The 21,633-nt window shown below is 43.5% G+C and overlaps 1 protein-coding gene across 5 annotated transcripts in view; it reads right to left on the bottom strand.

The window, feature by feature from the left end:
- Nucleotides 1–21,633, bottom strand: part of herc1 (HECT and RLD domain containing E3 ubiquitin protein ligase family member 1) — an 84,193-nt gene that overhangs the window by 22,278 nt on the left and 40,282 nt on the right. For 2 of the 5 annotated variants that reach the window (XM_088077042.1, XM_088077159.1), the window contains exons 36-54: nucleotides 20,792–20,875; nucleotides 19,066–19,625; nucleotides 16,157–16,802; nucleotides 14,630–14,900; nucleotides 14,337–14,547; nucleotides 13,307–13,473; nucleotides 11,650–11,766; nucleotides 10,043–10,298; nucleotides 8,843–8,964; nucleotides 8,325–8,551; nucleotides 6,794–7,062; nucleotides 6,197–6,249; nucleotides 5,836–6,036; nucleotides 5,349–5,523; nucleotides 4,436–4,703; nucleotides 3,485–3,698; nucleotides 2,313–2,572; nucleotides 2,107–2,234; nucleotides 1,292–1,428 (exon numbers count right to left, since the gene is read on the bottom strand). In XM_088077042.1, the coding sequence (XP_087933168.1) occupies nucleotides 1,292–1,428; nucleotides 2,107–2,234; nucleotides 2,313–2,572; nucleotides 3,485–3,698; nucleotides 4,436–4,703; nucleotides 5,349–5,523; nucleotides 5,836–6,036; nucleotides 6,197–6,249; nucleotides 6,794–7,062; nucleotides 8,325–8,551; nucleotides 8,843–8,964; nucleotides 10,043–10,298; nucleotides 11,650–11,766; nucleotides 13,307–13,473; nucleotides 14,337–14,547; nucleotides 14,630–14,900; nucleotides 16,157–16,802; nucleotides 19,066–19,625; nucleotides 20,792–20,875 (4,366 nt within the window). The remainder of the gene's footprint in view (nucleotides 1–1,291; nucleotides 1,429–2,106; nucleotides 2,235–2,312; nucleotides 2,573–3,484; nucleotides 3,699–4,435; nucleotides 4,704–5,348; nucleotides 5,524–5,835; nucleotides 6,037–6,196; nucleotides 6,250–6,793; nucleotides 7,063–8,324; nucleotides 8,552–8,842; nucleotides 8,965–10,042; nucleotides 10,299–11,649; nucleotides 11,767–13,306; nucleotides 13,474–14,336; nucleotides 14,548–14,629; nucleotides 14,901–16,156; nucleotides 16,803–19,065; nucleotides 19,626–20,791; nucleotides 20,876–21,633) is intronic. The other 3 variants (XM_088077193.1, XM_088077085.1, XM_088077130.1) reach the window with 3 other exon arrangements.

Below are 21,633 nucleotides of genomic sequence, written 5' to 3'. Positions count from 1 at the left end.
AAACATGGCGGCGCAACATGGCGATCTCTGCAGGCGAGCACCTGCACCATGTGTGCACGTAAACGGCTCATTCTAAGGAAACAAAAACACATGATTCTTATTTTCAGCTGATAATAAACTAAAGAAAACATATCGTTGAGATTATGAACGTGTGGCAGGTGGAACCTGGAAAAAGGGGAGGTGCAACACCTGGTGATGTTTTTTAGATAGAGAGCGACCTGCAGGAGGGACGCAGGCTGCAGGGTTTCAGGCCGTTTTTTTTTACTTTCTTTCCTTTTTATTTTGTTCTTTATTCTATTTTCTGTGACCTGCCAAGTTAAATTATTAGTCCTGTCAACTCTGGCATATTTACATTTGTATTTTAAACCGATGTTCATTAATATGCTGTGTCCCTTTTAAATAAATAAATAAATAGTTTGACCTCCTGGGTTTTGTTTAGTTGTCTAGAATTTGAACATTTAACCTTCATGCAGTGTCACCGTGTGCTCGTTTTAGTAAGACGTGCACGCAATTCAGTAATTCGCTTACTTATTTTTTCGTTTTTTAAAACATGCATGTCACATCCTGGGCTATGTAGAAATGAAACAGAGTGCCACTGTACTGATGTGAGTTTGGGCGTGAAAGTTTAACCCCTGCCTTGTTTAGTGGGTAAACCCTGAGGAGGGCACAGTGAGACGAAATAAATCGAAAAACTGAACTTTCGTAATTGAAATATTTTCCATGATTGACCTCCTTTACTGTCACTCTTTATGCTGCAGACCTGTATTTGATGTAACAATTACATTATATCTACTTTCTGATAATTTATCCTTAAATCCGACACACTGGAGCTTTAAAAGTTATTATTGAAGTCAAAAAGAAAAAATTAAATGTTTCAGCTGATTCCTGAGAACAGTGATGTTTTTTCACTCTTTACATTACGAGCAGTGTTAAAATGTACTGAGGTGTTTAACGGACTGAAGATTACACTAATTAAAACTAAACAACGCCCACAGATAGATGCTAATGCACAGACACAGACGCATTTCAGCGCTCATGGAAAATAATAAGAATGTGACTGAAAGTGGCCGCAGACAGATGGTCCGTGCTGCTGGGCGTCTGGTGGGAGGCAGGAAACCGTGACCGGACCACATCCAGAGCATCTATTTTTAATGGGAGCCATAAAACCTCTCATTCATATTCAGCTGACCTCACACAGCAGCGATACGAGCACGGCCGCAGTTTATTTTTTCACTGACACACCGTGTTTAACCAGAGTGAAGAGCCCGGAGGAGCAGAAACAAACGCTCACCATTAACCTGCCAGATGTTGACCATTTTGTCCATGGCGGAGGCCAGATATTTTCCAGTGACGCTCCACGCCAGAGGACACAGACACGAGTCGCCGGGAGATCCTAAACCTGACATGCCCTCCTCTGAAGAGCCGTCACTGCGGAGAGAAGACACAACAAACACAGACAAGACCGAAACTCAGAGCCGAGCTCAGATATTCATTTCAGAATCAGACATCTGACACAGTGTCCCCCTGCTGTCCCCTGATCTCTTCTAGTGGGACAAAGACACATTTCACCCTGGTGGACAATAAAGATCTAATCTACTCTGTTGTGTTTAACTGTATTGTATCCTCATAAAATATATCGAACTGTTGTCCATCAGCACATAAACAGTGTTTTGTCTTTCTGTTTTTGATTGTTTTTGTAGTTTTCCTGTTTTGTTTTTTTAAGTTGTTGTTTTTGTTTCCTTTTGCCTTCAAATTTGAATTTCAGATTTGTTCATCATCATGATGCAATGTTAACTAGTGTGGACCTCAGGAAGATCAGACCGGATGATTTATCGGAGGACAGATACTGATGTTTTTGGGAGGTTAAAACACGTTTAGCTGCTGTGGCTGTTCTCAGCTGTGAACTGCATCTCTTCCATGTCGGACAGCAGTCTGCTTCTCTGAGCTGGAGACGTGCTGACTGACGCCTGCTGTCTGTAACACGCTGACGGGGGATCAGTGTCTCATAAAACCCCACTTTTAAACATCTGAGCCGTCCCTTTGACATCCTGAGGAGCGTGTCGCAGGGACAAAGAGACTGTAGTGTGACGTTTGAGGAAGTCTTACTCCTTGTTGAAGATGCAGGTCTGCTGGAGCGTGTACTGGTTCTTGGTGACGTTCCACATCCTGACCGTCCCGTCGTTGCCGCTGGTGGCCAGCAGGCCTTTCTTACTGCACCAGCCGCATGTGATGACCTGAGTGAGACACATTTTCTTTAATAAACAGCTGAAATCACGGCGTCTGAAGCAGATCCTCACCCTGTGCGGACTCACTCTGCTCTGGTGAGCCTCCAGCTTGATGAAGGAGCACTTCCGCAGGTCCCCCGCCATGTCGGCAAAGGTCTGCGGCCGGCTCTGGTTGTTGTCGCGGTCGTGGGCGGCCAGCGTGCGGACCAGCTGCTGGGCGGCCCACTGGCGGTGCTGCGAGGAGAGCCTGGAGGACAGGCAACAGGCCGCCAGAGCGTTGGCCAGCTCCAGAGGCCCTACAGCGGAGGGATTATGGGAAGGATGGGCATACAAATGCGCAATTAGACCTGCTCGACACGAAAAGAGGGTGACAAAGTGGCCCGGTGAGTGAGAGGAGGAACAATGATCAACGTGACAAAACAGAAAAACACAGAAAAACCACAGAGTGACCCGAGTGATCAGACAGAAACACAGCGAGAGCCACGACGGCTGCACAGACATCACTCATGATCATCACTAAATCAAACACATGATCAGAATTATGAGACGATGCAACACTGGACCTCATTCACCAACATCTCACCAGGTTTATTCTTAAACTAGTTCTTAACCCTTTGAAACCTGGAGCGACGTCACTTTTCTGGTGCTGTTTTCAGACGCCTTTTTATGGGCAAACAGGCAAACTGGTGCGCTGTCTTTTTTTAAAAAAAACAGGCCAAATCTTGGCAAATGTTCTTAGAAACATCTTAGAAAATGATTTTTAATAAGCTAGAGAAAAATGTCTAGGAAAAACAGAAAAAAAAAGCTACAGGAAAACTTTATTCATAATTGTCATTATTGCGTAGAACAGTTTTGGTGAATGAGGCCCACTGCTTTACATTTAGCATGTTGAAAAACAGATGATGGGACAGAATAACTGGAATGTTTGAGGTCAAATTACAAAGAAAAAAAACATCTGAGGCAAAAAAAAATTGAAATAAATACGATAAAAGTCGTTAAAACGGCTCAATTATTCAAGGCGGTGCATTGAATTAATACATTAAAATTACACTTATTTAAGAAAATAAGAGAAAATGGAAAACAAAGAAAAAACAATGCAAACAGTTTCTAATTGCTACTTACTGATCACATTAAATACTAATAAGAAACATGAATGATTCTGACGCAGATGAGATGCAGAAATGAACCGACTCGCCGACAGATTGGATGAAATGAAACTCCAGATCATTTTTATCTCCTGCTCCTGCGAGTCTACAAACCTCTTTTCTCCATATCGGCTTTATCGTACGCAGGTCGCAGTCTGGCGCCTTTATCTGCCAGCAGCGCCACCAGAGCCTGCGTCACCACGAAGTTCGGAGACGTGACGAGCTTGTTCTCCTCGGCCACGCCGCGCAGGAAGCTGGGCAGGAACTTCCTCTGGATGGGGTCGTCCACGGTGGTCAGATTCATGCCGGTGGCTGCTGAGATTAGATTCTGGAGGGGCAGAAGTAATGCGTTTTATACAGAGTATTTATGAAGCGGCAGCGTGTTTTTTTAAACAGATAACTGAACGCAGAGCAGAAAAACAGGCGTCCTGCAGGCCTCAGCATTTAACAAACTAACATTTAACTCATCCATCAGCTCTTTTCTCTTATTTTCTGTCACCTCTCTACTGACCTCTATCTAAATAAAAGCAAAACATATGTAAAAATAAAAAAATACACTGGCTACAAGAAAAAAAAGTCAATTATGAAAACACATTAAATGTCTGACTTTATTACAGCCAATTAAAAATTAGTAAGATAAATCTTTATTTCATAGATGCCAAATAAATAAACTCAGAGAACAAAATAAAATATAATCAAGAAAAACACCAGAATGCCCATTGGACATATTCAGTCAACAAATTTGCGCTTCAAAAATCCTCTTTAAATCAATACAATTTCTCAATAAAGCCATGACATGAGTTAACCCTTTCTTTCAATTTTATTCAAAATTTAAAAAAAAAAAATAATTTAAAAACCAATAGAATTATCCCAATAAAGCCATGAAATGAGTTAACCTTTTCTTTCAATTTTATTAAAAAATTGGAAAAAAAACTTATCCCAATAAAGCCAAATTCAAGTTATCAAAAAAAGATAAAAACACCTCTAAAAAATCTCATTAAACCAATAAAATAATCTCTATGAAGCCATGACGTGAGTTGAGAGCTGCTGTGTAACGGCGTGTACCTGCGTGCAGAGCTGCACCAGCAGCTTGGCGGCGTTGGGACTGTTGGAGGCCAAGCAGCCCACGGCGGTGCTGAGGTAAGCCAGACAGGAGATGGGTTTGCTGGCCTTGGCGGCCCCGCGGGGCCTCTCGGCGTGACCGGAGCTGGTTGCGGGGCTGGTGGAGAGACCGGCTCGACCTGCCGCAGCCAGGCACATCAGCCGCACCAGAGTCCTGATGTCGGTCAGACCGAGAGACTCGAGACCTGCCGCGAGGCTGCAGCTCGAGCCGCTGTGACGGAGAGAAGTCGGGTTAAAATCCTGCTCTGCATAACAAGACAGAAAACTGATTCTACCGACCTGCTCTGTTCATTTTAGGAAGACTCTAAAAATATAGATATAAAAGGTTGACCTTCTTCATGGGAAGACTACTGCCTCATCTTTCACTGAACTGCTTTATTTCACTATGAGTGCTTTTTTGTGGTGCGCACACGAGGAAAAAGGTTTTCGTTCACACGCCTTTACAAGCGTTTAATATCTTTAGAAAACATGAAGAAAAATAAGCAACAGAGCAAAGAACTTCAGACTGTTGCAAGAGATAATTAAGAAAGTGGCAATTATAATTAATTATAATATTAATTATAATAATATAATAATTAATTATATTATTATTATCATGCTAATCTGTTGAATTTTAAACCACTTTTTAAAATTAATTATGGCATCTTTTAAAATATTCTGATGGCACGTTATGATTAATGGAGTCTTTTTTTAAGGTCTACCACCAGGTGGCACCACAGCCACAAATACTGAAGTCCTACAAAAAGTGACTTGATTGTACAAACAGCTGAACAAGCAACAAACGTGTTCTGCCAATCTGTGTCTCATTTAAGAAATGGTTACGTGTGCAGACGGATGGAGTGAGCGTGCGGACTACCTGACCGACAGCAGCGACAGCGCTCTCATCACCATGGTCCGGGCCAGCAGCACCTGAGCGGCAGCCGTCACCCTCCTCAGAGCCATCACTCTGTCGTGGGGGTTTTGGAGCGCCGCTGCCTGCTCGCCGAGGGTCACTCTGCCCGACGAGCTCTTATCCACCGGCGCCTGACAGCCTGAACACAAACACATTTACATTTATAAACTGCAGTTAAGCACCAAGAACTAAATGATGTGTTTTTTTCATGTTTATCTTTTCTTCTCTTCTTTTTCTTTACATGTGTAAATATATGTATGTACCATTGATATTTGTGTCTTTTCATTAATGTTTAATTCTTATTTTATTGTATGTATATGTATATATATATATATTTTATTTTTTCTTTGAGGTGTGGCCGTCCCTTAAGGATTCCTTCAGTTTGATTCTGTCAGCTATAATAGCAACGCATCAATCGTGTTCTCCAGAGGTCACGCGATCTCGTCCTCACCGATCTGCAGCAGCGTCTCCTCCATGCTGTTGGTGGCTGTCACCATGGCAACAGAGGCTCCCAGCGGGTCGCTGTCGGGGAACTGGACGGCCTCTGGGACGATCCTGCGCTCGCTGAGACCCAACGGGCCGGCCAGCAGCTCAAACTCCTCCTCGCCCGTCAGCTTCTCGTCTTCGTCAACGTCCAGCATGTCCCAGTCCTCTGCAGCGGGACCGAACACAGACACACACACAGACACAGACACACACACACACACAGACACACACACAGACACACACACACACAGAGTTTAACATCAAAGACAAACACAAAGTACATTACATACATCACATGGAGATCAAGTGTTCACAGAAAGTCTCACCTTCATAGACGCTGTCCTGCTTCCCCAGGAGGTCCGGAGCCTGTCCCTTATACCTGATTAACAAAACATGAGAGTCCATCAGTGGACACACAGTCCATGTCAGGGCTCCTGCAGCTCACAGCAAGAGGAATTTAAGACTTTTCAAGGCTTTTTCAATGCCACTCAGAATGAAATTTAAGGCTGATTTCTCTGTAACCAAAATTGGAGGGAAAAAATGGAAAAGAAGAACTTGTTTACTGAATATTTCTGACGGGCATTCTGTTTTTCTTGCTTATATCTTGTTTTTTTCTCATATATACGTATTTATATATTTTTGGCAAGTTCGAGACAAACACCTTACTACTATTACTAGTCAAGCTACAGCAGCTTCCTGCCTCCTGCTGCTGCCGTGGTGAAAAATAAGACACCACTCAACGTCTCATTTCAATCTAAAAGCTTCAAGACGGTCAAAAGTAATACGTACCAAACAGAATCAAAATATCATGTTGGTATATTGTTAACGGGCACGTTGGGACAGTGTCCTTCTTTAACAAAAAATAAATAAAAGACAAACAGTTGTGCCTCCATGTTCACTCGGTGGCTCTCAGGTGTGCGTACCTCTCCACGATGGGCACTTTGGCTTTGCTTTTGATGGCCAGGTACTTCTCTCTGCAGCCGCCACACAGCAGGTAGTAGGGGTTTCCGCTCCCGCACTCGCCTCCGAACCAGCCGTCCACGTACGAGCCGTTGCTGCGGTAACCCTGGCGATTGGCGCTGCGTCCGCAGCCCGGGTGGCTCTTCTTCATGTGCTGATTGAAGTTGGCCACGTTGGCCTCGCACAGCTCGCACACCACCACTTCATCTCGATCGTCTGTCTCACACACATGCTGCGAGGTGCGGGACAATCACGGGAGAACACACACACACACATTTTCACACACAGGAAGACAAAACACACACGACAGACAAAGGCGTTTAGAGGAGCGGGTCAGCGTGCGTGCAGTGACGTGTCAGAAATATGAATCAACGATAGCTCTGCATTAATGAGGTCCAAGCAGCAGCCCGTTATCAGCTCTGAGATCGTTAGTGTTTAATCTTTCATTCCATGCCAGTTAGATCAGTGAGCGTCTCATAAAGCATGCAGATACAGAGTGAGGACGCTGTGAGCAACAGGTGATGCCGCAGGTAAGGAGCAGACAGGTGATGCAGCAGGTAAGGAGCAGACAGGTGATGCAGCAGGTAAGGAGCAGACAGGTGATGCAGCAGGTAAGGAGCAGACAGGTGATGCAGCAGGTAAAGAGCAGACAGGTAAAGAGCAGACAGGTGATGCAGCAGGTAAAGAGCAGACAGGTGATGCAGCAGGTAAAGAGCAGACAGGTGATGCAGCAGGTAAAGAGCAGACAGGTGATGCAGCAGGTGAAGAGCAGACAGGTGATGCAGCAGGTAAAGAGCAGACAGGTGAAGAGCAGACAGGTGATGCAGCAGGTAAAGAGCAGACAGGTGAAGAGCAGACAGGTGATGCAGCAGGTAAAGAGCAGACAGGTGAAGAGCAGACAGGTGATGCAGCAGGTAAGGAGCAGACAGGTGAAGAGCAGACAGGTGATGCAGCAGGTAAAGAGCAGACAGGTGAAGAGCAGACAGGTGATGCAGCAGGTAAAGAGCAGACAGATGATGCAGCAGGTAAAGAGCAGACAGGTGATGCAGCAGGTGAAGAGCAGACAGGTGATGCAGCAGGTGAAGAGCAGACAGGTGAAGAGCAGACAGGTGATGCAGCAGGTAAAGAGCAGACAGGTGAAGAGCAGACAGGTGATGCAGCAGGTAAAGAGCAGACAGGTGAAGAGCAGACAGGTGATGCAGCAGGTAAGGAGCAGACAGGTGAAGAGCAGACAGGTGATGCAGCAGGTAAAGAGCAGACAGGTGAAGAGCAGACAGGTGATGCAGCAGGTAAAGAGCAGACAGGTGATGCAGCAGGTGAAGAGCAGACAGGTGATGCAGCAGGTGAAGAGCAGACAGGTGATGCAGCAGGTGAAGAGCAGACAGGTGAAGAGCAGACAGGTGATGCAGCAGGTGAAGAGCAGACAGGTGATGCAGCAGGTGAAGAGCAGACAGGTGATGCAGCCCTCTGAACGGAGCATAAAGTCACACACACCCATGTTGGCCAGTCCAGTACCTCCGGGATCCACATTCCCAGAATGTCGGTGTCGCTGGCCAGGTCCTGGCCGAACATGGCCTCCATGGTCTCCTCGTCCAGGTCCATCTCCAGCTCCTCGTCCAGGTTGAAGTCGTACAGGGCCCCGGGGTCCTGCTGCTGCTGCAGGGAGGAGACCTCGCGGCGAGACTGGCTGTGGTGGGCCTGTACCGAGCGGTACAGTCCGGCTGAGAGGGAGACGGAGGTCAAAGTGACAAAAACAGTTCACACGAACACGAATAAATCGCCCTTTATTCCTCCCGCTATCACGATGCAAAATTATAATTCACCTCGTAAAACACATTTTTATAGACAAGCTTTTACGTGATGTTGCCTTTTTAAATAGTCTTTTTTTAATATGTCTAATACACTTTATCCTGAATATGTCCAGGATAAACCTGATGAACGGGTTGTTCTTGTCCATGTAATCACACTCTTTGTGAAGAAAGATAAAAGACACGTTTGTGAAATATTCTTACCAGCTCGTGCTAACAGCGTGCGTGCAGCCAGGTCGAAGCGGTGTTTCCTGCCGACAGCGGAGCGTCCCCTGAGCGGGCCGCCACTGGAGGCTGACGCACTGTCCTGATCCAGACCCTCAGGACTAAAGAAGAGAAAACTTCGGTTTTAACAAAACTTTACCGACATACAACTTTCTGGCATTCAGTATAACAGGGTCCCTACAGCTTAAGACAAGTTAGATTTATCGCCACTCAGAATTAAATTTGAGACCAATTTTACGATTTAATTGAAGAGAAAAAAATGAACCGACATAGAGTTGTGAAGGGATGACGTGTTTTTGTCAGTCAGCATCGCACTGGTTCCCTCATCAAAAACCTCACAGGATTTTTAAATGGGATTCTCAGGTTTATGATACTCACAGGTTTTGTTCAGCGTGATAATCTTCACAGAGAAACGCCACATCTGTGTTTTTCGAAGCATAAATGAAGTTGCCAGAAGCCAAAAGCTGTTGCTGATGTAGCTGGCTATAAACCAACTGCACCGTGGTCGCACCACTTAAACGTCACCACTACAAACACTGTCAGCTTTAAAACACAACTGAAAAATATTATAAACGTATAAATCTACGAGTTTGCATGAGGATCTGTAAAGCTGTAAAGGCGATTGGGTTTAATGAATTTCTGCGTCGCTGTGATGACGTCTAACGACAAACACTGCGGTCCCATTTAGCAACCGCCTTTTTTAAGACGTGTAAAACATCAAAAGGTCAAAAACCGGGGCTACACGGACGTATTTTAGGTTATAAAACATACGTCTCAGTATCTTTAGCCTGTGTAAACCACAGACTTTATTTAAGGCATTTTACCAAAAACTCATTAAAAAAACTCAGAGACTTTGAGACGACGGACTTCCACATTTTAGGACTCATCACGTCACCGCTCTATAAATGACTCATGGTTGGGGTCAATTTCACCTAAATGTGCACCATAAAGCCTATGATTTATTCCCTCTGAGACACTGCAGATCTGGCTGTTTTTAAACAAATACAAATAAAAAGACAGAGAGCAGTAAAAGCATAGAATAAGGTTTTAAAGTGCCTCTATCAGTCTCCACATTAATCTTTGAGGCATATGAACAAATCACTATGACTTTATCGCTGCTCTTTTTGACCACCAGTTCATCGTGATGAATCTGTGGAGACGTCAGGATCCTAACTGTACCTCTCGCTGAAGCCCTCCTCCATCTCCGAGGCGTCGGCGCTGGCGATGTCTCCAGGCGAGCACAGGTACGGGCTCCGGTCCAGAGATTTGCCTCCAGCAGCCGCCGTCGCACCGGGACAGGACGAGTCTGAGCCCTCCCCGCCGACGCCGCTGCCCCTGGAGTGAGGCTCGTCGTGCTCGTCCTCGGTGCCCGGATGCTCGATCATCCACATGGCGAGCACCGTGATGTTCTGAGCGTCTGCTTCTCCTCGAGCCCCTGAGATAAACAAGAGCACACACCTCAAAACACACGCTGATGTTCACAACATGACATTTACAGTCATATCAGGTTTTCATATTAAACTACAGATTCAGAGCCACACTCATGTTATACCCTCTCTGATTACTACCTTCATATGTTTCTTTGTTTTGTGTATTTTTATGTATTATTGACTGTAAATACAGAAGAATGAATATTCTTACTAATAACTTTACTTGAGTATCTTTTCATAGACTCAACATTTTGATAACTGTTCATCCCCAATATGAAGCTTTGGTGCTTTTCTGTTTTATATTGTTGTTAACTTAATAATAAGACCAACATTTTTCTCTATTTTATGACATTTAGAGACAAACAGTTATATGAAATAATATTAAACAGATAAACTGATGATGAAACTTATTGTTAGTTGCAGCTCTATCATCAAATTAATCAATGAAATGTAACATAAAAGCCACACTAAAAAGACTGGTCTTTAGTTTAAACATGAATATTTGCAGCTCCTGAAAGCAGAATCACCAAATGTTTCAGTTTTGTGGAGCAGCTAAAAAAGAGGAGTCCTGCTCCATAAACCAGGAGCATGTCTGCGAGTCTGAGTCTGCTGCGAGGCCATGCAGAGACTTATAAACTAATACAAGAATTTTAAAATCAATGTGAAAACATACAATGAAGTTTTAGGGAATTTGGCCATTTTAAAGAAAAAACTGGTAATATTACGAGATTAAAATTGTAGTTTTACGATAAAAAAGTTGTAGTTTTACAAGAAAAAGTCGTCATTTAACGAGAATGAAGTCATTATTTCTTGTATAACAACTTTTTTCTAGTAAAATTACGACTTTATTCTCGTAAAATTATGACTTTATTCTTGTAATATTACAAGTTTATTCTCAAAAAAATAAAACTTATTTTTTTTTTAACGTGGCCCTAATCCTCTGTTGTAAAAACTAACAAGCAGCCAGCGTAAAGTTTTTAAAACAGACGTAACGTGAGCTCTCCTTCTGCTCTCAGTCTCGTGCTGCAGACTTCTGAATTAGCTGCAGCTGCTGAACTGGGTTTTTTTGGTCGACCAGAAAGGATCGGTCACAGTCGTCCAGCCTGCTGGTTATGAAAATGTGCATCAGTCTCTCCGTGTCGCTCAGAGGGAGAAACGGCCTGACTTTGGAAATATTTTTCAAATAATAAAATACGTTTTTTGTTATAAAGCGTTTATGTGGTTTAACATTAAAATCAGAATCAAATGTGACTCTTAAGTCAAAGTGTGTTACCGACTGAGCTGTGTGTTGGTCAAAATGAGAATTAAATGAACTGAAGTTTCAGAGGTGGAGCGGGGAGTTCGGGTGAGACTGACCGGTGGCCTCCAGCGCTTTGGTGATCTGGCGCAGAGAGAAGCCCATCTCCAGCAGCGGCACGGCGATGGCCGGAGGAGGTGGAGACGTGGACAGCCTGCTGCTCGGGTCCGACAGAGCTGCAGCAAACAACAACAAAGATCATGAAATCTGGGATTGTTGTGAAATATAAATGTCATCGCGCACAACAATAGTAACTGTATGAACGTATAATTTTAACCATGGTTACGATTTGGTATTTCGAGAGACCTCCGAGTCCTTCACGTTTTACATGAGGACGCCTCAGCTGGATGACGACGAGATGTTAAGACTTTAAAGTTTAACAGGTCACCTGTGCCTCTGTATGATGTGTGAAATACAAATATAAGACTGCAGGGTTTTTTCAAAGCACGTTACAGTGGAGCCTAAAATAAAGTCAAAACACAATATTACACTTTTAAGAAAAAACTGCAGGTTTCAGGGAGAAGCAGAGGTGCTCCTTTTATGCTTATTTTATTACACATTTATTATTAAAAACTAGGGGATGACCGATTTTGGTTTTTCAGGGCCGATACCGATACCAATTATTAGCACTTAAAGAAACCAATAACCAATATTTGGAAGTGATATGCATTGAAGATATTTCTTTCAATATTTCAAATTTGGGATATAACAAACTGCAACACCAAACTTTGTCTGAATGCCTTTAACGATCAAAACTGAAACTTTCAAAATCAACTACAAGCAAGTTCCCTGCAACTTTTCCACAAAGTTCAGTGAAAATTTAAATGAAAAATGAATAAACCAAAATACCTCCCTGAGATTTTACTAAGTAGAAGTTCCTCTCATGCCGACACTTTCTTTGTATGTATTGCAGACCGTGCACACTTTTCCACTGATTACTGTTATCAGCAATCAATCCCGGAGATGTGTCAGGAGTTATCGATTGGCTTCAGCAGGTGACACTGATTGATTGATCTGGTTGTGGATTTGCTTTGTAATTGATCGGAGCAGCTTGTTAAAATTTCAGGGACAAAAGAAAACTCTGAATCAGTCGCAGGCGTGTGAAGATAAAAAGACACGACTGTGCTGTCAATCAGGAATCAGGCCGAAGTGAGAGTTCATAAATATCATCCTGAGGGAAACCAGCTGTGATGAAGGACAGTCTTCTATTGCATACTGCTGCACATCTTTAAGATGTTGTATTTTCCTTAATTATAGGCATTTTATTTACTCTATTTTTATGCTTATTTTATTATTAATGTCATTGGGTCATATTTTATTTTCCATTTTATGTCATGCATTCTGTTCACTAAACTTTTATGCTTATTTTATCTTACTTTTACTAGTATTACCAAGTGAATTTTATCTATTTAAAGATGCACTCTGTGTATTCTACTCTGATATTATGTTATATCTACATGCAGGTTTTATCATGTCTTTTACGTGTTTTGATGTGAAGCTCTTGGTGTGTTTAAGTTCCTTCTTGTAAAGCACGTTGGGCTTCATTTCTTGTACGAAAGGTGCAAATTAAGTTTATTATTCTTATTCTGTTGGTTTAACTTTTACTCAAAAATACAGTGAACAAGCTAAAAACTGTGCAGTTTCTGTAGGTTTACAAGCTTTTCACCCGGGGACACAGGGATCACATCAATGTGAATCGTGGTCTGTCATACTCACAGGTCCCGGTCCTGTTCTGCGGTCTGGAGGGCTGCGAGTCCGGGGAGGTGAGACTCTGCCGGCGGCCGACCTCATCAGACGGAGACGTCGGCAGCGAGGACACCGGAGGAGTCTGAGCTCGACGGGTGGGAACCAGCGTGGTGGTCGGGTAGCTCGAGAACATTTGCCTGTGACGTCACGGAGAAGCGTTAAAATAATCATCTCAGTTTACAGTTTTTCTCTGTTGCTTCGGCACATTTCTCAAATGGGAATTAAAATTCTCAAAACAGCACATTCAAACCCCCGAAAAAAAAATGATTTTAATTTCTCATTCCTTCCAAGAAACTGCGAATGCCTTCACATCAGTGTATCGTGCTGCAGTGATATTTGTCACTGACTCAGGTTTCTGTACAAACCACAGCACAGCCATCTGTATGAGAAGGTTGGTTTGTCTTTGTCCAACTGAAGACGGGGACATAGGGCTGGGAGATAAGGAATAAAGTCTTACCATGATTTTTTTTTTGCACTGCTGTCAGACCATCAGCTGTTTGATCCGCAATAATGAAATGCTGTGGCTGTCAAACACTCAGCTGTTCTACAGTCAAAGTCGTTTTTTTTACATGACTGTTCAACACTTCTGCCCTCGCTGTGTTTTGAGATTTTCCTCATGGTCTTGAGAGTGTGAGACAGAGCCCAGAAGCGTGAGACGGAGGGCAGATGCGTGGGAGATGGTAGTCTGCGCTGTTTGAATTTTTACGCTGCTTGTTTTAAATGTTGCGGTTGAGTTTTTACTCTACTTGTTCTATCATGTGAAATTCTGTGTGCTGCTGTCTCTGCCAGGACTACCTTTGAAAAGAGATTCTGAATCTCTCTGGACTATTAATTTTGGGGGCACTGACTTTTCCTATGAGAAAATTATTTACGGCAGAGGCTATTTTGCAGCTTTGAGAATGTTTTTCCTGTTTGAAGAAATGAGCCAAAAGCAGTGAAGAAAAAACTGTAATCAAACAAGAGAAACAACGATCAGCAGCTGGACGTGCAGCCGTCTGACCTGAGTAGGCTGAGAGGCATGACGCCCGGGGACTCGGAGGCGGGGACGGTCTCTGTGTCTGTGACCGGGGTGGTGGCGGTGGTGGTGTCCTCCAGAGAGGAGCTCATGAAGGAGGTGGTGCTGGAGGCGGAGGGGCTGGTGGTGACGGGGGTCTGTGCCAGCTGCTCGCCCTCCGTCCCCTCTCCCTCGCCCTCTGGCTCACTCCTCACTCCTGAGGGAAAACAGACGCAGCTGATTAATTTAACTCTCAAAGCACCAAAAAACACAGCCTCAGCACCTCCACGCGCTCTCACCGGGTTTGGCCTTCCCCCCGCTGGGCTCCTCCAGCAGCCCGTTCACCACCAGCTTGTAGATCATGGCCTGCGCCCGCTCCAGGTCCGCCAGGCCCAGCGCACGCTTGATGGGGGAGCGCATCACCGCCCGCTTTACCATATGGCGCATGAGGAACTGCAGCGCCGCCCGCATCTCCACTTCCTCCTGGCAGACCGGCGAGGTGGCAGCTGTGCTCGCACTGGTGCCGGCGTTCAGATCGGCGTTGTGTCCGCTGGGTGCTTCAGGTAACACCTCGATGTCAGAGCAGAAAACAGGTGAGCAACATTCTGAACAATATCTGACCTGGACCTGAATCAGCCACAAATTCTGTCTGCATATTTACTTCTAATTATTCCATTTATATTAACCCTTAGAGCCCATTTTAATATTACACACTCACTTTGCTGCTACATGCTCAGTATCTTTTTTTTTTTTTTTTTTTTATTATCGCAGCCTGGGATGTGACAATGATTAGCAGCAACACTGATTTTTAATTAATTAAATACTCACACTCAGACCGCTCCATGCACAAAACGCACTTTTCAAAATCAGGCTATAAAAAATATGTCCATTAATATGATTATCTACTTAAACGCAGGAGTTTATTTTTTAACTACCATTATTCCTAATCATAAATATCAAATATTAATTAATTTTTAGAATTTTAACCCTTTGATGCCATTTTTTTGTCATGACGCCACTATGTTTTTAGATGAAAAAAAAAATAAATACAATAACCTCTATGCAGCTGCTGACAGTCTGGGATATGTCAGTGTGTGAGTGTAGCTGCTGACAGTCTGGGATATGTCAGTGTGTGAGTGTAGCTGCTGACAGTCTGGGATATGTCAGTGTGTGAGTGTAGCTGCTGACAGTCTGGAATATGTCCGTGATCAGCAGCTACATTGACTGTGACAGGTCACCTAGTGGAAAAAGCATGTATTTCCTCCATATGCCAAATATGGTCAAAATGACCTCATCAGGTGGAAAATAGTCAAAATGACAAATTCAGAGTCAAAAGCCCAGAATGACACCCAGAAATAATACAAGTCCTGTTTTTCTGCTCTGATGGCTGTGGGATCAAAAATGTCAGTTTGAATGGGTTTCAATGGAGCATTTTTTTTGCACTTTTACGCAGGAAAGTTTGAGTATTTTTATTTCCTGATCTTTGTGACAGATGAAGACATTGAAACTGTAATAAAAGGTGGTACAGAGTCAATATAGTCATCTAAAACCATTTTTGTGCTGACAACCATGTGTGGCACGCTCACGCTGGCAGTCTGCTTCAGGCTTTTGGCTTTCAGCTTCGTCGTCTTCTCTTTGCGGTTTTCGGTGCTAAGATAACTGGCTGCTGGCTCTAACTTCACATTTATCAGACAGATTTGAGGGCAGCATCAGTTTTCTACCTAACTCTCCGCAAGAAATCAGCAAATTTTACAAAATGTCTAACTGTTCCCTTCAGATGAGCATGTTGGTGATGAAACTGTCACTGTGCGAGTAAACTGCAGTACCTTTGGTATGAGCAGCAGCTCGGCGTACTTGCTGCAGCTGAGCAGAGCGCTGAGGGTCTTCATGGCGCCCAGGTAGAGGTAGGACAGCTGCACGGCGTGGATTTCAGACTGCGTGGCGATGGAGGAGGGGGAGGGCTCGTGGCTGCGGGAGCCGTGCTCGTGGCCTTTCTTCCTGTTCCCCTCAGCAGGAGTGTGAGGAGCTGCAGTGAAGAGGGCCTCGTTCCCGCACACCCCCCCGCTGACCACAGAGGAGATCTCGCTCTCTGACTTTGAGTTGGGCGCTGCGTGTGCTTTCACCTCGTCCAGGCTGTGGGACACGCGCAGGTCTGAGGTGGTGGTGTTGGGGGCCGCTCCCGATGATGCTCCCGTGGTCTCCTTTTGTTCATTACGGCCGTGCCCCTCACTCTCCGCCTTGTCTTCAGTGCCGGTCGGCTCGTGCCCGGTCGAGGCCGCGTTGCGATGCTTCTTGTCGTGGCGTCGTGCGCTGAGCTTGGCGGTGGTTTCCTCGTGGATGCTGGTGAGGTAGGTGAGGTCCAGCAGCAGCGAGGCGGTGAGGCCTCGGAAACGCGCCACGTCGAAGGGCAGCGGCTCGCAGGGATCCAGGTTGTATAGTGGAGTGTCACTAGGCGACCAGAAAGTTGGGAAGCTTTAATCGAAGGGAGTGGAGAGTGAAAAGAGACAAGGGAGGAAACACAAAGTGAGGGAGAGGGCAGGAGAGAAAGAGCACGGCATGCAAGACAAATAAAAGATGGAAAATGAGAAACAAAAACATGCCGCTCCAAGACTTACTGCAGTGATACTCAACTTACAACACGCGGCCCAAATCTGGACCCTGATAGGGTGCTGCCCCCCCGTTTTCTAACTCACAATTAAAGTAAAGTGATTGACACTGTGAATTGTTTTTGTCCTTTTAGTCCCCATAAGGTGTCGGAGACATAAAACAGCTTCAAAATAGAGCTTGTTGATCAAAAAAAGAGCCAGAGAAGGATCCCCCACACCCCCAACAGAGGACACAGATAGGTCCTAAAATCCTACAAATGTCCTAAAATCCTAGATATCTTCAAAAATCTGAGAATAGTTTTAAAACTTGGAGATTTCATTGAATCTTAGAAACACTGTAAATCAAGTCACACAGTATTTATAAAGCCCTTTCATACAATCATGCAGCCCAGACATCAGTACAGAAAAGAAACAGGAAAAAAATTAAAAAGTAATAAATAAAAGTCAAAGAACTAACAACAATGAGATAAAATAGTACAAAAAAAGACCAAAGGTGAGACTTAAAAACAGAGGCAACAGATGACAAAGCACCAATATGTAAAAGCCAGGCTAAAAAGATATGTATTGAAGTTTACTTGTTTTTGGTAAATGTCCACTGAAGTGGCGTCCCTCAGATGCTCAGGCAGACTGTTTCATAAACTTGAGCCGCAGTGGCTTAACACCGATTCTCCAAGAATTTTTAGGAAGACCCTAGAAATGTCCTAAAATACCAGACATGTTCTAAAATCCAGAGAAAGTTCCAATATCCTAGAAACGTCCTAAATTCCTTCAGATGTCCTAGAATCAGAGAAACAGCCTAAAATCCAAGAAATGTCCTAAAATCCTAAAAATGTCCTAATATCTGAGAAGTGTCCTAAAATCCAAGAAACTTTCTACAACTGAAAAATTTTCCTAAAATCCGATAATTGTCCTCAAATCCTATAAACAGCCTGGAATGCAAGAAATGCCCTAAAATCTTAGAAGCATCCTACAATCCTGGAAATGGAAATCCTAAAATCCAGAAGACGTCCTAATGTCTGAGAAATGTCCTAAAATCTTAGAAACATGTATGGGGCTGCTGAGTCTGGCCCCTGGCCTCCTGTCATTTCGCAAAAGTGGCCTCCAAACAAAGCAAGTTGAGTATCTCTGATTTTCAGGGTCATGCAGAGGAGAAGTGGATTATTGATGAGAGAAAAGAGCGAGTCAGTGACGTGAGAACAAAATCAGAGTGAGGGGAAATGAAAGGTGAAAGAGTGATGAAGAGGCTGGTGCAGAGTGTCAGAGGTGAACACAGGCAGTGAGGAAACATTCATCTGTGTTTCAAATACAGTTTATCAGCCATGTGGTCATCCTGCTGATGACCAGCATCCTAAAACACAAATACCCAGAACACAACGCCATGCAGAGCACTGCTGCTGCACCAACTGTCATCTCATCCTCCTCTGCAGGACTCAAGAAGATTTTGTTTCCCCACAAAAGGAGTTATTTCACATAAACAAGAAGCTTTTACCCAACAGCAGCAACAGCAGAAATCTGCACATGGCTGATAATGTCAAAATCAAAATAAATGTGAACTGGGCGCCTGTCACCATGACTACTGTTGTTGGACGATATATTGTACCGCACCACAAGTTATTTTGACACTGATATACAGATGCATATATATATATATATATATATATATATATATATATATATATATATATATATATAGCAAGAGAGAGAGAGAGACTATATATAGATATATACATATATATACAGTATCGAGATGTATACTTTGATCTTGTATTTTTCTTCCAGGTTGTTTTTCTGTAACTTTTCTTGCTGCCTGCCATATTCAGGACAGTTTCTATAAAGGTTAAATAAATTAATTAACAGTTTTCAAGAAATATTTTTAACAAACATAAAACTGAGTTTGTATGTACATCAGTGTGAATAAACATTTTGTTTGGGACTTTGAGATTACCTTTTTACTCATGTCTGTTATTTTGATGTAAAAAAAACACATCAAGGTCATCAATGATCGAGTCATGTCATACGATGAGTTAATAACGTAATCATCGTGACAAGCTGACGGCTAACGAGCTGTCAGTTTAGTTTACGCAAACACACAAAGAAAAAAGTCACCACACTAAACTTTCCCCCGTTACCTGATGGTGATCTCAGCCTCGTCCCACTGCACCTTGGCCGAGGTGCTGCCTTCCTTCACCACGCCCAGCAGAGTGGCGTGCCTCCCGGTCTGCTTGTGCACACACCTCCCGCCCACACGCAGACCCGCGTCCGCCCCTCCGATCACCGCCAGCACCGGCCACACCTCCGTGCAGAGCGTCCTCAGGTGGTGCTCCGACAGCTCCCCGAGGCCGTGCTGCCGTCCGTGGCGTCCCCTCTCCTCCTCCGTCCTCGCGGGCGTCTCCTGGCTCTCTCTCTGGGCGTCGTGCTCCTCGCGGCTCTGCACCGAGCGGCTCTTCTTCAGCCTCTGACCCCCGCCGCTGCCGGAGGCGCCGGCCGACTCTCTGAAGCAGGGTTTGATCTTGTGGAGCCGCTCGATCATGGTCTTGTTGATGCGGTGGGTCCAGTGGTCGGTGCGATGGAGGATGCGGATCAGCTGCGTGGTGGCCTCGGCCAGGACGGTGGCCATGGGGCTGCAGACCGGATCACCAGGTAACAGGTCTCGAGGTGTTCCCCGCATCTGCATGTCACAGATCTTCACCTGGACAAAAATACGCAGAATATACAAATATAAATACAACAAATAAACAATAAGCAATAAGAGACAACATTACCTTTTTGTTGACTGTTGAGTTGGCACCTTGTAATTTTGTGTTACTATTTTCCTTGTTTTTTTTTTACTACACTTTGCACCTTGTTTTTTTATCGTTTAATATCGTTTATTTTTGTAATAATTTTTTACCATTGTATTGTTATTTTGCTGATTATCCTGTACCTCAAAGCTGCTGTAACGATGCAAATGTCCCCACTGTGGGACTGATAAATGATAACCTTTTCTTATCTCAAACATGGTCATTTACATTAATTGAAAAAGACTTACAAAAGATAGAAGATTTACTGAAAAACAGCAGTTTTTAAACTTAAGTCTGCATAAAAACCAACACAACGTCATAGAGATTTAGCTTCAGAGGAAGAAAAAAACACACCCTCACTTTATCTCACGCTCACATCTTCTGACATTTTTGACTCAAGAGTTAAATGTGTGTTGCAGCAAATAAAGATTTACTTGGAGAGCGACTGTGTCTGTTTGTTAGTATCATTTATTTACTGTATTTAGAGCAAAGAAGACAATGCAGATCAATCATCGCTGAAAACACCACAGGGCGTCTACAGCTATGACACTTACATTTAATGCTGTTCAAGACCTTTTCACGTTAGATTTTTTCACTAAATTTAAGAATGATTTTTTGAAAAATCAAGTTCAGTACAACGATAAGTAGCAAAGTTTCCCGCACATTTATTTATTTGCGGTGGCCTGCAAAGATTAAAATATCTGCTGCCACAAACTGATTTTATCTTTATGGACCGATTATCACGAGCGCTGCTGGAATACGTATACTGTTCCGTTTTTCACTCTCGGAGCACAGAGTGTACTCTGGGCACAGACGGAGCAGCAGAAAGTCAGGCGCAGTGCAAGTGGAACGTAACTGTTTACTCTGCCGGCTGAAAAAAACCTGAAAACTCAAAAGAAAAAAAAGATCTCATGACGAGGTCTGTCTGTGCTGCGTTCACTGACCCGAAAAAGCATCCGAATTTAGAGAGGGAACACAGACTGCTATAAAAGGGACACACACACACACACACACACACACACACACACACACACACACACAGGACAAGTTTGCTGAATTGTGCTTCGTTTCTTACCTTCTCTCCGGGGTTACTGCTGTAAAACATCACACAGGGGTAGAGCTCTGTGGCGTCGACGTCCTCGAAGGCTAATTTTGGTTCCTGTGGAGTCACAAGTGAACTTTTAGTGATGAGCCAAAAATCCTGAGGAGGTTACACCGCTTCTCTTTTATTGATGATCTCTGTTGTGTGAATAAATGAAAATGCATGTGTCTGTTTACAGGGATTTAAATATTATTATTATCTAAATATTATTTGCTAGTGTGGGTGTTTATATTGCTTATATTGTATATCGTATTGCGTTGTACATAAAAAAGAGGAGAACAGTTTGTATTGTAATGGGTTTTACACAAAACTGGGAGTAGTTTATGTAGGATGTAAATGTATATAAAGTGGTAGGATTAAATACTTCTTCCTACTCCTTTTTAAGTTTCAGTGGCTTTAGTATTTGTAATCGAGATAGATATGCAATATGGTTTTAAGGTGCAAAAAATCTTTATATCACTGTATTCACTGCAATATTTCTGTTTCAACCACAGCATTCCTCTATGCAATTACTCAAATGTGCATTATTCTTTTACTCTTGAATGCGGGCTATATTCGACATGTTACACGTTGTATATTTTTGTGTATATTTGTAATGGTATTTTTGCTTATGTGGTATTTTTGCTTATGTGTAAACACATTTATGTTCTTATGCCTTTTTAAATACTTTAATATTTAACCGCTGTGTCGATTGTTTGCTCTTACTGTATTTCTATTTCTATTTTATATTCTTATACACTGGTGTTGGTGCTTATTTCTACTTACTATAATTCTCTACGCTGCCATCAGAGCGACTGTAACGAACCGCAGTTTCC

Source organism: Plectropomus leopardus, chromosome 1, assembly GCF_026936395.1.
Source record: "Plectropomus leopardus strain MGB_pleo_1.0 chromosome 1, ASM2693639v1, whole genome shotgun sequence".
Lineage (NCBI taxonomy): Eukaryota > Metazoa > Chordata > Actinopteri > Perciformes > Serranidae > Plectropomus > Plectropomus leopardus.
This window is presented reverse-complemented; position numbering and strand designations above follow the sequence as displayed.